Source organism: Carcharodon carcharias, chromosome 22 (assembly GCF_017639515.1).
Source record: "Carcharodon carcharias isolate sCarCar2 chromosome 22, sCarCar2.pri, whole genome shotgun sequence".
NCBI lineage: Eukaryota > Metazoa > Chordata > Chondrichthyes > Lamniformes > Lamnidae > Carcharodon > Carcharodon carcharias.
The window spans coordinates 54,778,983-54,796,910 of record NC_054488.1 but is presented as its reverse complement, the minus strand read 5'-3'; the positions used below and the strand labels follow the sequence as shown (position 1 = coordinate 54,796,910).

Genomic DNA, 17,928 nt, shown 5'->3' with positions numbered 1-17,928 from the left:
TGAAATAATACCTGATGTTGGGGATGATGTTGAACAAAAAAGGCTACAACATGTTTAAGTGGTTCAGTGTATCCAGTTGGCTGGTACAGCATTCCAGTAATTGGTGCAGTGTTGTATTATTCAGACATTTGTTTAATAGCATCTCGCTCTTAGAGAACGGAATCTTGAGTGCTTCAATCAACTACTTCTTTTCCTCACCTGCCATGATCATGCATCTAAAATGAATAGTTACTTAGCATCCGGAGCAGGTGGCTGATTTTACATTGTATCCTGCTGAAAAAAATTAAGCCAAAATAAGATTTGTTTTTTTTCTTCTTAATGCCATAATATATTTTTCTTTGGCTGTTTTTAATGCACAGCTTGAACCGTTTAATCTGGGAAAACTTAATAAAAAAATCTTGACATTGCTACAAAATATAGTGATTAACACAAGAGTTGCCTTTTATTTTCTAGTTTATTAGTTTTGTATGTTATTAGGAAGGATCAGTACAGGCTGATGCACCAGATTACTTAGTGTGAATGGGAATAATTTGTCCTTCAGCTGAAATGTTTGGTTTTGATTTCAATGTGATGCGCAGTTAACATGTAAATAAATTATTCCATGAATTGGACTAAAGTTTTAAAAATTCTTTAAAAAATCATTGCAAGGTAAAATTCAAAATCTCGCATTTAAATTTGTTTCTACTATTTCTCCCTTAAAAATTAATACATTAGCGCCTCCATTTCCGGAATTGAAGGACTGGCTTTAAGTGTCCATACATCAAAGTTGCAGGTGCACCAAGTTTTCTCCTAACCTAGTCGCACTCTCTTGGTTATCATCGAGTCAATCTTGCTGCTCACCATGGTTACTATGTCCGGCCCAGCTGTACAGTCAAAACTGGTCCAATTTTCCCCATGAAGTTGTATATTCTTCCAATATTTCCTGGTGGAAACCTGTTGCTCTTTCAGTCTCTGGATTCCACTCAGTCTACGCAGTGGGTCAACATGAGGCAGAGCCTGAGCACTTAGCACTATTACCCTCAGGGCCCCTGGGATTGCTGAATTTGGCACACCCGTTGATGTGGGAAATAGTGAGATATTGCTCTTTCAATGGCGGATAATATGACAATGGGTGAGTCACCGCATTATTTAAACTAGTCTTCTTGGGGCAGTTTTCACATTCTCAGTACATCAGGTGTAGGAGCCTGAGAGGGCAGAGCTGGCCAGGAGCAGCTGAAAGGAGGCTCAAAAAGGCTTCAATGAAACAAGGTTTCACTTTGATGCATTCAATTAAAATCCATTACCGCTTTATGGAAGAGACAAGATAGATGAGGGCAAATCTTCAATGTTACAAGAAAAGTATAATGCTCTGCTGATCAAAAAATGTGTTGGTCTGCGCAAGCCCTGCGTACATCTGGATATATAATAGCCAAAGCCATCCTCTTAGGGTGAGCTGCAGTCCGGATATCACAGTAGAGGCATGCAGAAGAAATACAATAGAGATACATTGAAATCCTGCAGCATTAACTCAACACCTGGACAGGCAATGATTGGAATAAAATGTAGATAAGTGTGAAGTTGTCCATTTTGGTAGAAAAAACAGAAAGGCAGAGTATTAAATAGTGAGAGGTTGGGAAGTGCTGATGTCCAAAGGGAGCTGGGTGTCCTTTTCCATGAGTCAGTGAAAGCTAGCATGCAGATGCAGCAAGCAATTAGGAAGGCAAGTGGTATGTTGGCCTTTATTGCAAGAGGATTTGAGTACAAGAGTAAAGATATTTTGCTTCAATTGTTTAGAGCCTTGGTGAGACTGCACCTGGAATATTATGTACAGTTTCGGACTCCTTATCTAAGGAAGGATATACTTGCCATAGAGGGAGTGTAATGGAGGGTCATTAGACTAATCCCTGGGATAGTGGAGTTGTCTTATGAGGAGCGTTTGAAGAAATTGAGCCTGGATTCTCTAGAGTTTCAAAGAATGAGAGGTGATTTCATTGAAACTTACTAAATTCTTACAGGGCGTGACAGGGGTAGATGTGGATAGAAACAAAAAAACTGCGGATGCTGGAAATCCAAAACAAAAACAAAAACAATTACCTGGAAAAACTCAGCAGGTCTGGCAGCATCGGCGGAGAAGAAAAGAGTTGACGTTTCGAGTCCTCATGACCCTTCGACAGAACTTGAGTTCGAGTCCAAGAAAGAGTTGAAATATAAGCTGGTTTAAGGTGTGTGTGTGGGGGGCGGAGAGAGAGAGAGAGAGAGACAGGTGGAGGGGGGGGGTCTGGTTGTAGGGACAAACAAGCAGTGATAGAAGCAGATCATCAAAAGATGTCAACAACAATGGTACCATTGTACCATTTGTACCATTGTTATTGACATCTTTTGATGATCTGTTTCTATCACTGCTTGTTTGTCCCTACAACCACACCCCCCCCTCCACCTCTCTCTCTCTCTCTCTCTCTCTGCCCCCCACACACACACCTTAAACCAGCTTATATTTCAACTCTTTCTTGGACTCGAACTCAAGTTCTGTCGAAGGGTCATGAGGACTCGAAACGTCAACACTTCTCCGCCGATGCTGCCAGACCTGCTGAGTTTTTCCAAGTAATTGTTTTTGTTTTTGTAGATGTGGATAGGATGTTTCCCCTGGCTGGTGAGCCTAGAACCAGAGGCACAGTCTCAGGATAAGGGGCAGGCCATTTTAAGACTGCGATGAGGAGGAATTTCTTCACTCAGAGGGTGGTGAATCTTTGGAATTCTCTACCCCAGAGGGCTGTGGAGGCTCGATCATTCAGCATGTTCAAGACAGAAATCGATGGTGGGGGAAAAATTGTGTGCAGGTAGATGATTAGCCATGATCTGTTTGAATGGCAAAACAGGCTGGATGGGCCAAATGGCCTCCTCCTGTTCCTATGATGGCGGCATGGTTACTGGGCCAGTTGGAACGCATGGCAAGAGCTGGCTGCCAAGCACCATGCATGGACTACAACTCATCACTCTGCCTCATTTGGGTTTCAGTGTGATATGTGTGCCCCGGATCGGGCCATTTCGACTGAGACTCGTCCATCGATTCCACGGAAGACCCCATCATCATATAAGTAGTCTTACAGCAAAGCACTTCCCCCATACCTTCCCAGAAGTTAATTTAAGTTAATTTTTTTCAAAAGCCTTTCCCTCTTGGGAAACAGTTTGTTTAGTTCAGAGCTGAACCACTGTGGAGACCTAGGATCATCTGGTATTTCTTTGGATTGTTTTAGATATTGACTTTCACTGTGGCTGAACTTTTCTAGTTATACTAGCTGCCAAGCATAAGCTACAATAGTTATCCCTTCATTCTGTTGAGCCATTACATGTTTGTACGTATTGTTTGTAAAAGTTTGCGTCTAAACCATTAGATTTGCTTTGAAATTAGGTTTGAAGCATCTAGATAAAAGCAAAGAACTGCGGATGCTGGAAATCCAAAACAAAAACAGAAATACCTGGAAAAACTCAGCAGGTCTGGCAGCATCGGTGGAGAAGAGCACATGACCCTTCAACAAATTCTGGAAATCTGAAAGCCAAATAAACGCAGAAAATATGAACCAGAACTGTTGAAAGGTCATGAGGACTCGAAATGTCAACTGTGCTCTTCTCCACCGATGCTGCCAGACCTGCTGAGTTTTTCCAGGTATTTTTGTTTTTGTTTTGAAGCATCTATTTTGAGGTTTTCATAAAAAATTGGAAATTACTTATTAGTTCTGTGATGACCTCAAAATGCCCATGTTAACAGTACCATATATCCTACCTAAATATCGAAAAAAACGGAGTCAAAAATTGTCTCTAAATATGTTTTTCTACCGCCCTTAGAATCCGATACTTAAATCTTAATGGTAAAATGGATTTTACTCAACTGCTCCAGAACGATAATCCAGATATCGCTCATCCCGATTTCGGGTATGCATAGATTTTTATGTAGGACTGTGTTGCAAACCAGATTTTGTAGTCCATACCCTAGCTGATCTGTATTTTTGCAGCTCACTGTATAGTAGTGTTTTTAGTGCTACCTTGCTGTTTGTCTAGGTTTGATTTCTGCTTAATCTTTGTGCTTGAGTTTACTGCTGTAGAAACCTGAAACAAATCCTAACCTTGGGTGTCTGGTTGGCAAAGTTGGTTATGATGCTGTAATTTCACTGCAGTTATGTTTGAAGTTGTAGAGAACGATGTGATGAAATCTCTTCCGCCTCTTTTTCAATGATGTGCTGTCTCTTTCAGCCGTAAGGATCCTCTTAGAAATTAGTTTGGTGAGTCTCAACTCGCTTTGTAAAGGTGAAGTATGGGCTCAAACTTATCTTCATCCAATAATAATTGGCATTCACATGTTGATCACAAATACTCCAATCCTTTCAGTGAAGTTAACGGAACTGGGAGGTGAAATAACACGTAGAAATTGTTTAAGTTATGATTCGACAAAGAGGAGTTTTTTTCCTCTTAATAATCCAAACAGATATTGGTCAGGTGGTATTTTTCTGTGACTATTTGGCAATAAAGCCCCAATAGGAAGCCTGGGGAGTAAAATTTTAACTTTGGCATATAACAGCTAATATCGGGCTGGAACCCCATTATACACAACTCCCAATCTTCCTTCCCATTGACCTTTGTGGGCAGAATGTCGAATAGATGGTCCATTCAATATCACCTGTTAAAATCCGATGAACATTGGCCAATGTTAAAATTACTTCCCAAATCTCTTCATGACATGTTATTGGATCTGTGTAGAAAGGCCTTTTCGATGGCACTCGCTGCTTGTATTTGTTTTTGATCTCTGAGCGTTGGCTTCTGTCACTGAATGTGCTGTCATTTGCAACTCTCAGTGAACAGCACATAGTTTCATGGCCCACCCCATAATTACTGTGCAGGAGCAAGTTACAGGAAATGAAGATTTTCTGAAACTCGTGAACATTCATTGGAGAAGAAGTGAGAATTCGGGCAAAATTGTGTGTAAAATTGCCTCGTTATCCAGAAGTATTTCATCACAACAGCTGAGTTTTTGAGATGACCCATATAATGTATAATTTTAATTGCCTACCTTATTCTAGCAAGCCCTGGAAAATAAAGATTCATTGCTTAATGCTACATTGCATACCGTGTTCTGATTTGTCGAGCATTCGCAGCAGACAGAGGCAAACTATTCGCACTATATCTTAAGACAAAGTTCTCGTCTTTCAGCTGAAGAATTGTGAATTAAGTGGGTGCAGCTGCTCCGTCGGTTCGTGCCTAGGGCTAAGTTTTATGGTCCCCATCGCGGTGGTGGCAGGGCTGGGGCTGTAAAATGCGGCGAGCCGTTCAAAAGCCCACTGGTTTGGGCGCGGCCGGAAAACCCCGCTGGCGGGAGGAGGGGGTGCTGCCAAATTCCGCCTTAGTTTCAAAAGAAAATATAATGGGAAATTATCGATTTAGTATTGTTTTAAATGCATGTTTTTGTTCTGTTTCTCTTTGCCCCCCCCCCTCTCTCTCTCTCTCTCTCTCTCTCTCTCTCTCTCTCCACCCCACCCCCCCCCCATTGCCCCATCTAAATAATAGATTCATACAACATGTGAACCATGCGGCAATCACCATTCAGCGCTGGTATAGACGTCATTCCCAGAGACGCAGAGCAAGCCAAGCTGCACTCAAGCGACTGCTTACTACTAAAAAACAGGTGACAGGATTTACCATTTAAAGGAAATATGATTCGATGCAATACTGTACTCTGGATATTCACATTTAACTGGCCCAGGCTCATTGCTAGGGACGTGTGATTGGAAAAAAAGCCCCCCGATTAATCTAGTTTTCCTTCTACCACCCTGGTGGTCACATGATGCTATAGAATGGCATATTGACTCATTGTGGTAATCAATCTTTATCAGTCTAGAATTTTTAGACTTTATCAGTCTACGGCAGGTCCAGGCATGGAAGTGAAGAGAATCTCCAGTCGTGGAAATTTTTGGCCATCATGGGACCAAAGTAATGTGTTCCTCCCAAGCCTGCTACACTTAGCTACGTCATAACTCAAATTCCTCTCACACCCTACCTCAAAATACAAATTTTCTGGGGGGGGAAAAAAACCCCTATCTAATTTGAATTAATCAATAGGATCTGCTTCCATCTCCATAGGGAGCCTGTGCCATAGATTGACATCTGCTTACTGAAGTCACGTTGCTGCAGATTAGCTTTAAATTTACCGTTCTCCCCGCAAACACCGGCTGTGCCCTCTGGTTCAGCTGTTCTGGACAGGTTTGTTGTGGTCTACATTTACCTAGTGGTAGTTCCCCATAATTCCCCATAAAAGTTCCTCATTTTCATTCGGCAAAGGTGAGGCTGAAGCTCCAAAGGCAAAGGATTAATGTCAGCGAGATGGCTCATGCAGCATGAAGCAGCCCGTTACAGAAGTATTTTGGCTGACTTCCGATTGCCTGCTTTAGCTGGTGAACGACGCATTGGGTGGGGCAGGGGTTTAAAGAGGACAGAATGGAAAGAAGTGTGCTTACAACGTATGTGTAACCCAAACGTTTAATTCTGTGCTGCGCTGAGTTATCCTAAAATATTGAATATGCTGAACTCGTAAAAGCAAATTCCGTGCTCAATTTAGTCAAAATCATTAACCTTTACAAAGTGAATTAAAAACAATGAAATATTATTTAAGCTGCAAACCATCAGTCTTCCTGTGGATAAGTATATACTAAAAGTACTGTTGCACAGTAGGGCAGAATTAGATTCACTCATCGCTTGGGTGAGATCCAGTTCAACTTGCCATTCAATTGCTGGGGAAGTGCTAATTTTCCATTGGTGCATTTCTATGTCAGGAGAAAGAGCAAGACATGCGAGCTGACAGTGTCCAAGAGCACCAGAGGAAAAAGTGCGAGGAAAGGAGGAAGATTCGAGAAGAGAAAGCTCGACAAGCTAGGAAGGCAGCCATAGAGGTATTGTGCTGTAAAGTGAATTTCTGCTTACGGGTTTAGTACGATTTTTTTTGTTTCACACTAACCTTATAAGTGAACATCCTTATTTCATTTGACTTAACCACAATCACCCTATTAAAAGAATACTTATGTGCAGCAGTCTGATAATGTCAGTATGAATCTCCTTTTCTATGGGCCTACTCCTGCACTACAGAACTATTAAAAGGTAAAATGCACTATATGCATCTCATCGCCTTTTGGTAACTTTAGTGGAACTACGATTATTTCTTCCCATAATTATTTTATTTTAATTTTCTTAATTCCGCTTTGTGCCTTTTAGTTGGGAAGCTAATTGAGTGTGTTCCTCAATGGCCCCAAGATCTAATGATTTTTATTGCATAGGTTGAGTAGCACCAGCTGATTTTCAATACTACAGAAAGCTGAGAGGAGCATAGAAAGTGGAGGGGTAAACTTCCTATGATTTTTCTCACTCAGTGCAGTGCATTATACTATGGCTCCTGGGCTAGTTCTTTCTCGTGGTAGTGGTGGTGAGCAGGAACGCAGCTAATACAGCCAGGAGTTTTAGAATCATCGTAGCTGTTCAGCTGGTTGGATAATGTGCACTTTCCTACAGCATGGTGGCTTATTGACCAAACTCGCGTTCCATGACAATTCCTGCATGGCAAGAAGACTGTAATGAGGACACGTTTGCTTGCAAAGTTGGTACCTCATCTCTTTTTTTTCTACGGTGCAGTTCATATTATGAACAATAATAGGACTAAATATGTCAGTGTGACTCAGTATTGATGCTCCTGTCTTTGAATTAGAAGGTTAAGGGGTCAGGTGCCACAATAGGACTTGAGACCTTAATCTATGCTGACATTCTATACAGTATTGAGGAAGTGAACATAAAAACATAAGAAATAAGAGCAGGAGTAGGTCATTAGTCCCCTCGGGCCTGCTCTGCCATTCAATAAGATCATGGCTTATCTGCTTGTGGTCTTAACTCCACCTTTTTGCCTGCCCCCATAACTTTTAACTCCCTTGGAGGTCAAAAATCTATCTAACTCAGCCTTGAATATATTCAGTGACCCAGCCTCCACTGCTGTCTGGGTTAGAGAGTTCCAAAGTCTAATGACCCTCTGAGAGAAGGAATTGCTCCTCATCTGCATCTTAAATGGGGGACCCATTATTCTGAAACTGTGGCCTCTAGTTCTAGATTCCCCCACGAAGGTGGTGCATTGTCAGAATTGCTGGCTTTCAGGTGAACATAAATGATCCTAAGCCATTATTCAAAGCACAACTGGAAAGTTCTCCAGGCGTCCTGGCTAACATTTATCCTTCAACCAACACCAAAACAAAGATTAACTGGTTATTTAATTCATTTTTTATTTGTGAGACCTTGCAGAGTCCAATTATACTTGCATAAGAACAAGTGGCTTTATTTCAAAATGTACTTCATCAGCTTCAGGACATCCCAAGGACATGAAAGGAACCCTATTAATACACTTTCTCTTCATTCTAAGTGGGCTCATGAATTGACAGAGAACTTACCAAATACATGTCTATGTGGTTAGCCTGGTTGAATGTTATCCATTAACAGTGTTTGAAGCCTTGCCAGTAGTCTTATGAGTAACGCACTGAGGCACTGACTGCAAAATATCCATCTAACATTGTAGGATAAGGTCATTCTCTCCACAAAACTCTGCCTCAGGAAATTAAAAATGATCCGCATCCAAATTTCAATGGTAAGTAGTCATGTTGGCTGAATATTGTACTGGCGGAGCTGCTTTACTTCCATGACTGAGTGTAGTGTTTTACTGTAAGTTAAATAAGAACAATAATAAGTGATGATACGTTTACCCTTTACAAATAACCATAAATTTTAATGCATGCTACCTGTGTTTGTTGTAGGAGCTTCAGCAGAAACGCGCTGAAAAAGCAGCTGAAGATAAAAGAATTAGTGAGGAAGAAGTTACTGTGCTTCAACAAAAGGGGAAGATTGCTAAAAGAAAGACTATCAAGTCTGTGCCTGTAAATAACACAAGTCCAGTCCACAGTCAAGTCAAACCTAAAAATTCAGGTGTGGGATCGTACTTGTATCACTGTGGATTTAAGAGATTAGCAAAGTATGGCTAGAGGCAGCAATACATTGGATTCATTTTTTTTGTGTATTTTCAAGCTTTCCCTCCTTCTCACCCCATTCTGACCTGTTGCCCCTGCGATTTCAGTAACATCAAAACCTTTGCAAAGTTGTTCAGTAAATGATAGGCAAAGAATAGGCGTGGATTATGGGGTGAATTTCTGCAAGGGTTTTCTTGCATGATCTCCATAATTTCAGCAGTAGCGAGGCGGAGACCCTGGAAAACTGGCATAAATGGGGTTTAAGCCATTTTTCCGGGGCTTTTGTAGCTTTTACCAAGGACATGGTGGGCAAGTATTAAAACCATCTCGAAAATTCACCCGCCTGGAAATTTGTGCCAAAAGTCTTCTCAACGTCATTTTCTAGAAGTCATAAGCCTGTTTAAAGACTATATCAACAGAGTGAGTTAAAATATATTGACAAGTGCAATTTTTTGTCCTTAAGCTGCTGAATTATGTCCATTGCCACACAATGTACTTCATTGGCTGTAAAGTGCTTTGGGACATCCTGAGGTCAAGGCAGGTGCTGTAGAAACACTTTTCTTGCTTTACACGATTTATGAAGGCAGAAAGAGTGATTAGGCAGTCTGATCTCATTAGCACATTCCATTAACTCCCTGCAGTGGGACATAGAAGTACAGCCTACATGATTTGCTCTTTAATTTTTTTTTTGGTTCCCTCTCCCGTCCCTCTACCTAGATCCTCCACCCAACATCATAGCTATGATAAGATCCCCCTTCAGTTTAGGGATTTCACCATGCATTGGCATTCCGCTCCACCTATATCCTAATAGGCTATCCGAGCTTGTATCTGTCCACACCTTTTGTTTGTTTTGTTCTTTCTTAAAACCTTCAACATTTTATCTTTTCCCTATTTTTTTTTAAAAAAACTTGTTCTTATTGAAGCTACAGGTCCAGAAATGCATTCTAACCAGAGAACTGAAAGCTCTCCTGGATCTTGTGTAAAGACAGAAGAACTACAGGTATGAATGTATCTATTTATTATGTAAGGCCATACTAATTTATGTCAAGTTTCTATTTCACTTCCGATCAGTTTTGCTCTACATTCGGCTCATTGGTTTATCTTTTCTGAAAAACTTTCCGTTTTTCTTACTGATGCCGATCAGTACAGACCGGGACGGTTCCAGGTTTCATTTCTTAGCGGTGCTTAGTTAGCTGGGATGATGGTAGGGAGGCTACGACTTAGGTTCAGTGCCTCATGGTTAATGAGGTTGCTGTTCTGTATGAGTGACCAGGCTAGGGAACAGCTGCAATTTCTTTTCTCCCCTCCCTCCCGGTCTCACCTTGGATCAAATTGCCTGCCGATACACTCTGTACACATGGAGAATGGCCCAGTTGGATGAGGCACTGCAGGGCACTGACTCTATATCCCTGCAAGGAGTCAGTACCTCAGGAGTGAGGGAAGAAAAACTAGTGAAGAAATAGATAAATTTTGGAATAAGGTTTTATTTGTGTTGTCAAGTGAAACCAGTGTTAGTACAGAGTAAAAAGTGCACTGTTTTCTGTCCAAACTAAGCATCTTGTTACCTAACATTTCAGCATCCCTAAAGAAACAAGCTACTTGAACCTGAATGAAGTAACTAATCTTTGTACCGTTGGGTCTGGCTGGTTTTCATATCCTCATGGGTCCTTTTTATCTTTTGCATAAAAAAAGAAAATGCATATTAAATCTGTAACTTAGGGTTTTGAGTTCTCTCAGTGGAAAACTATGACTTCAAATATGATTTTATCATGGAACGGGGACATGGTCTCAGCTAAGACTTCTTGTGCATGTTGCTAACCTAAAATGTTAATGTCCCCTCATTTATTGGCATGTTTTACACCATAAAGGTTGCACGTAGAAACTTTTGGACGTGAACTTCAATGTAGAAGAACATCCCAAAGGATGTTCCCAAAAGCACCTCATTAGGACATAATCATAAAAATGGAAACACAGAGTCAAAGAAGGAAATACTAGGGTGGGGTGACCAAAAGCTTGCTCAGAGAGAGGTGCATGAAGGAAGATCTGAAACGAAGAAAGGGAGGTGAAGGTGCAGAGGGTTTTTGGAAAGAAGGTCCAGAATATGGGGGCTGCAGGTACAAAAGCAGTGGTGAGTGAAAGGGTGGGGGATGCACTAGGTCATTGGTAGAGAAATGGGAGGAGGGGTGGAGTTGTAGGGGTGAAATACTATAGAGTGGAATAAGACCATGAATAGATTTAAATATGAGGAGGAAAATTTTAAATTGGTGGCGAGAAGCCAACAGCCATGGAACAGACATCAGGTGATCAGTTTGTTGGGAGAGGAGATGGGTCTCATGGATGAGATAAGCTTGGAGGGATGGGGAAAGCACGCTTGCCCCCCCTGGATCTGGCTGTACTTGCCTCCTTCCGGCTGATGTGTTTCCAGAGCCCTGGTCAATCCAGCTCTCAACCATTGAATGTAAAAGCGTATTAAAATCTGAGCCACAAAACATCATTAGCGTATTTAAGTTACTGACCAGCCTCTCAGCAACAGGCTACTCCACCTCCCCCCCCCCCTCACCCATCCACCCACCCACCCAAAACCCCTCACCATCACCCTCCAACTCGTCCTGCTTAAATTGGAAGTGCGTGCGTTGGTGGTGGTTCATGGTCGGGTTTCAGAATTTTCAGTGTTAAACTCCTCTGTTCTCCTTCTGGCCATCTGAAAGGGTTAAAACTCTCTGTCTGTTCCAGGGATTGTTTTGTTGGGGTCAGGGCACTGGGGTGGAACACACGTTGCAGCAGAGTCTGTTGGCGCTCATCATGACAATGAAGTGGGGTGGTGGGGTGGTGTTGACACTGGCTGTAATGAGTTCCTGTTCCTGATGTAATGAAGGAGCAAATATGTACAATTGAAATAATGTCCTTATTAAGCACCCCAAGTGCCTGTGTTTGAAATTCTGCTGTAATCAATAACGAACCTAATGTCATTGAGAAATTTGTTCATTATTTCATGAAAGACATTATTTAATGTGTTAATAACACCTCATTTAAAACAGTGGGCACAAAAATTTTCTACAAGCACAAATTCAACCATTTAAATTAGTGGATCAGTTTACTGTTGGTAGCAATTGAACTCCCTCACCCTTGTTGTGAAATTCTTTGGTTTCTCAGTGATTCAGTTCCTGCCTACCGCTGTTAACCTTTCATTCCTTGTAAATAAAAATATATTAAGTTGTCAAGAAAGCAAACATTTCATGACTAACACTGTCATGAAGCTATTAATGTGTATAATATTTTGGAAAATATTTTTCTTTTAAAATAGGGGCTTGGTCTGCAGGTGTGGTCTTAATTGAATTAAAGCCAGTTAGTCTGGGTGCTTTGATGGGTATTAGGTTGGATATTTAAGAGAGATAGCGTGCATTTGCACTTTTTGAATGGAGCATTCAAGAAGTGGGGTGAAAGCTTGACACCAATCTAACGGCTATCAAGCAATATGTTTATACTACTAATAAAATTGGCACAATGAATGGGGTTTCATTGTTAAAAGGTAAAGTTGAAGGGGACTGTTGAGACAATCAGTGGTGGTAGGTATAACTTCAGTAGTTTTCGGGTGTGCAGGCAGAGGCAATGTGAGGTCAAAAGGCAGCTGTAAGCCTCCAACTGGCTCCTCAGTGAAAAGAACCTCATTTTGAATTTGTACGTTGAAAATGCTTTGCCTGGTGTTTGGTTAAGTCTATGGGTTGCTGTTGCCTTAATGGAGATTAGTTTGAGAATTTGTTATAAGTTATGATAGTAGTAATTTGTAGCCACGTGTATATATTTTAACCTGTGTAAATTAATAAAATGTTTCAATTAGTTTAATGTAAAGCTTCGCGAACTGATGGTCTGATTCTTGAATTTAAGATCGCATCTCAAACATAACACTTAAAATTGTAGGTTATGACAGTTGTTTAAACTTTTCCTCTGGGATTTTTAAATAACTCCGCTTTACCAAATGCTTCAGTCATAACAGATACTGCGCCCTAAGAGGGTGTTGATGACCATGGACTTCCGTTGAATTGGTCCATGATTATTTTTGGCACAGTACTGCAGTGATTTGACATTGCCTTCTGCAGTATGGCTGACCAGGAAATGCTTAAGTTTCATCCAGATGATTGTTTTCATGCTAATATCAGATCTGCTGTGACATTGTTCGTGGTGAATTAGAGTAACTTTGATGTTATCGGCAAAATGTAACAGGAAGTATGTGTGACACCAGCAAGTGGATGCTGCATGCAAGAATTTTATTGGCCAGGATTTCCCGGTCAGTGAGCAGGAGGGCTGGGCCCACTCGCCAACACGTACAATGACGCGGGATGAAGTCGGGTGGAACTCCTGTCGTCACCCCGCCCCATTTTCAATTTTCAGCAGAATCAGCTGTGCGCCCGCCGACCTGTCAATGGTCAATTGAGGCCATTGACAAAGTAAATAAAGTACTTAATGGCCAGGAGCCATGGGCAGGATGAGGTTTCATGTAGGTTTTAAAATTTTTAATAAAAGTGTTAATGAAAGTGATGGACATGTCCCAACTCATGTGACAGTGTCCCATGAGGGGACATGTCAGGGGAATTTTTTTCTTTCTATTGTTAACATTTTTAAATTTGGCGCCAATCTCCCTGAGGCAGCACTTAGCCTCAGGGAGATGAGTGCGCTCCTTCATGCCCGTGTGTGAAAGAGCGCGCTTTCGGCTGAGTGAACCCCACCCCCCCACCCCCCGCCCGCACAGGAAGGGGCCTTAATTGGCCTGCCCACATAAAATGGTGGGGTGCTCCCAATTGGGGGCGCCAATCGGAGGCACACCTCCACATGCCCAATCCTAAACTTTCTCCCCAATGGGGGGAAAATTCTGCCCATTATGTTTAAACTAACTGAAGGCTTGGATGTATCTGCATATACCTGTACAGATTATTGGCATTTTCAAACGTTTTGGTGATACCATGTGTACTTGCACTGCAAAACATGTATGTTAAGACAAAAAGAAGTTTTCACCCTCATGGCTTGACTATTGTTGGACTGCCTTATATTCCTCGTTATAAGGCAGGGACATGACCATTTTTTAAAAAAAAAACTGGTTGCTACCCAAGCCTTCAGAGAGATACTAAATTACATAAATCTTTTCTACCTCTCCTCCGATCTCTCTTCAATTTTTCTTGAAAATCCTGACTCATGGTAGAACATATTTCATTGGGCATCTGAGATCTACATCACCAAATTCCATGTACGTGCCTAGACATGGAACTTTGGTGTCTGATATTTCTATTTTTGTGTGTGTGAGATTTATATTTATGTTATAAATACATATATTCCAGCAGAGGTCCCTGTAGTCTGTCTATTGTATCGGAATGAACGTACGAATTAGAAGCTGTAGGCCGGTCGGTCCCTCGAGCCTGCTCTGCCTTCAATAAGATCATGCCTGATCTGATTGTAACCTCAACCCCACATTTCTGCCTACCTCTAATAACCTTTCACCCCCTTGTTAATCAAGAATCTATCTGGCTCTGCCTTAAAAATATTCAAAGACTGCTTCCACTGCCTTTTGAGGAAGAGAGTTCCAAAGACTTTCAGCCCTCTGAAAGAAATAAGTTTCTCCTCATCTCTGTCTTAAATGAATGACCCCTTATTTTTAAACAGTGACCCCTGGTTCTAGATTCTCCCACAAGAGGAAACATCCTCTCCAAATCCATCCTCTCAAGACCCTTCAGGATTGTAAAGGTTTCAATCAAGCGGTCTCTTACTTTTCTCAACTCCAGGGGATAAAAGCCCAGCCTGTCCAACCTTACCTCATAAGACAACCTGCCCACTCCTGGTATTAGGCTAGTAAACCTTCTCTGAACTGCTTCTAATGCAGTTACATTTTCTCTTAAATAAGGTGACCAGTGCTGTTCCCAGTACTCCAATATGGTCCCACCAGTGCCCTGTACAACTGAAGCATAACCTCCCTACTTTCGTAATCAGTTCCCCTCGTGACAAGCCATAACATTCTATTAGATTTTCATTAGCTGTACCCACCAACCCAAACTCAAACAGCACTTTGACAATTTAAAAAATACTTGGGAGTTTATGAATTTGCTTTCTGTAGTAATTGATGCATTCAGTACCCTTATTTTGTTTTGTGATTAAAAATCAGATGCTGCTTTTTGCCGGAATTTGCCAGAAACAGTGAGCAGGTCTAGCAGCATCTGTGGAGATACCAGAGGACTTAGCATTGCAGATGTTTCATTAAGATGGATCCTTTTATTTTATTTTGCCTGACTTGCTAATACATATTCCTTATTGAAAAAAAAATTGTGCTTTAATTCAATAAGGAACCTTTTGAATTTTAGTCAGTTTGGCTTGTAATCCAATATTACCTTTGAGGCTTTAGTTTTATTCCTGCACATGTCAGTGCAGTACTGAGGAGAGCGCTGTCTGCTAGCGGTGCTGGCTTTCCAATGAGGCACCTGCCTGTTAAGGTGGAATCAAAAGATCTATTGGTGTTAACTTTAAAAAAAAAGTGTGTCAGTTCTCCTGATGTCCCAGGCAATATCCATTCCTCAACTAGCAGCACCAAACCAGGTGAACTGGTCATCTATCTCGATTATTACTGGGGCTTTTGCTGGATGCAGTTTGGCTGCTGCATTCCCCCAAAAAACAACAACCGTTTGTGCTTCAAAAGTGATCCATTAGCTGCGATGCGCTTTGGGAGGTCCTGTGGATGCAAAGAGCACTTTATTCAAGCAAGTTTCTTCCTAAAGTTCATGAACTAACCTTATAATGTTTTGTAGAACCAACCACAGGATGTGACTGAGAGAGAGATGCCAGTGGAGGAGCAGGAGATAATAACAACAAACCTGAGCCAGTCTAAAACAACACTGAATGATGTGCTCGACACACTCAAGCTACTGGAGGAAGAACCTAAATTACTCCCAGAGCCAAAGGCCTATAAAAAGGATAAATATGCTTGGATAGATGAGGTATGTTTTGACATTTTTCTTTTGACAATAAAAATGTAAGCTTAGGTGTTCAGCCACGGTTTGTCTTGTAAGAAGTAGGTACTGAAGTTGGTTTGTTCCATCCATTATCAGCTTCACTATTAGGGGCCAGCAACTCTAGATGGTGGAGGTAATAGGGACTATAGAGGAGAGCCATCATAAGGAGAATGGAAATTTTCCCGGGTATTTGGACAGGGGACCAGAAGGAGAGTGGAAAGTCGCTAATCTGGAGTGATGCTGATCAAAGAGTGTAGTGTGACTAATGCTCTGGCGACATCCTGTAGAAGGATTGCTGGTTTGTGGGTTCACTTTGGATGGCCATTCTCCTGAGCTTAAGGTACAAGACACCTCATGATAGAATGGCACCCAAGTGGCACACGCAGGAGGTACTTACAACCATATCTGTCTGCTTGTCATTACTCCTATGGGCACGACACCAGCTGTTTGATCCCATACACGGTTGGGTGCTAATGGGAAATTATACAATTTTTCCTGTATCCCTGGTTAATGTTGATGGGTTAGATGAGGGGTTGTATGATAAGGATCCCAGGTAGTGATCCATTTTGGCTACCCAGTTCCTTCCCTTCGATCTGAAAGCAGTTTCTGCAGTTCCTTTCGTTAGAATGTTACAGGACAATCTGAATGTGGGAAAGGGAGTGTATGAGTTTGGGAAGCAATATGTAATAACTCCCCAGGCCTGTCTAACCTTTGATGCCCTTGCATTGCTCCAGATCACCCTAGTTGCTACATTGACTGTAACACTTTGCCTTGCTGTTTTGAGGGACTTGCTCAAAAGTTGAGCATTTGAGTTGGTTGAACTGGCTAACAGGAAGAAATAAGTGACGAGTTGAAAAACACTTAAGTTTTTCCCGCTTTCAAGTCGAGGACTGTGTCATAAATTGTTCCAATATAGCTTGTAAGGCACATTGTGACCTTAATTTGTTTCAGTATAGCTTATAAGGCACATTGCAATCTTAAATTGTTTCACTATAGCTTGTGTGGCACATTGCAATCTTAAATTGTTTCACTGTCATTTGTAAGGCATCACAATGGATGAAGCTGGTAAGAAATCAGGATGAAACATGATGTCAATATATGGGTAAAATTAGCTACAGTGCCACTGATTGGTTGAGGGCCTTGTGCTTGTGTGGTCATGGGCTGTTGGAATATAAAGAACTGTGTTAAGGTGAACCGGCAGAGCAACAGCAGAGAACACAGAATCAGCCAACTTTGAAAACTTGTGGTCACTGGATTCTCCAAGGGATTGGTGTAATATCTATCTTTTGCATTTAACTGCCCTTCTGACTGTGTGTAACCAGTTGTAGCTGATCCTTAAAGTTGTTGAATGCAGCCGTATTAACAACCAGTACAATTTACTTGAAGTGCACAGTTTTTCCTACACGCGCTCTCTCTCAATAAACAGGATTGTGACTCCACATCCCTGACGGCAGATAACCTGGAGAAGCTGGGGAAAATCGAGCCGGCTTCGGGCTTGCCAAACGATGGCTCTCTGCTGTCTGAAGCAAAGCTCCAAAGCATTATGAGTTTCCTGGATGAGATGGAGAAGTCCGAACAGGAGCGGCCAAGGTCTTGTTCCTCAACAGCGCCCAAAGAGGTAAGTCAGACTTGTCAACTTTACATTTTTTTAAAAATAAATTCGCGTAATCCTAAAATCAATACCAAGGAAATTCATCCTTTCTTTCAGGAAAAACACAAATGAGTTTATTTAATGATCTATTCAATATTTGTATATTTTCTCTCTCATTAGTAAAATCAGCAATATAAGATTGGAAGTTACATTTTAGTTGCCCACGTATGTGTCAGTGAAGGAACAAGAGGCAATAATAACACGTTTGACCTAATTTAAAAATAACAGGTTAAAATAGCCCTCGCATAACATACTTCACTTCAGTAAAGAT

General features: G+C 41.4%; 1 protein-coding gene across 4 annotated transcripts in view; it reads left to right on the top strand.

Annotated features, from left to right (window-relative positions):
- cep131 (centrosomal protein 131) overlaps positions 1-17,928 on the top strand; it is a 103,211-nt gene that overhangs the window by 29,717 nt on the left and 55,566 nt on the right. For 2 of the 4 annotated variants that reach the window (XM_041217441.1, XM_041217439.1), the window contains 7 exons: positions 3,823-3,909; positions 5,536-5,653; positions 6,798-6,914; positions 8,808-8,976; positions 9,941-10,017; positions 15,803-15,991; positions 17,433-17,624. In XM_041217441.1, the coding sequence (XP_041073375.1) occupies positions 3,823-3,909; positions 5,536-5,653; positions 6,798-6,914; positions 8,808-8,976; positions 9,941-10,017; positions 15,803-15,991; positions 17,433-17,624 (949 nt within the window). The remainder of the gene's footprint in view (positions 1-3,822; positions 3,910-5,535; positions 5,654-6,797; positions 6,915-8,807; positions 8,977-9,940; positions 10,018-15,802; positions 15,992-17,432; positions 17,625-17,928) is intronic. The other 2 variants (XM_041217442.1, XM_041217443.1) reach the window with 2 other exon arrangements.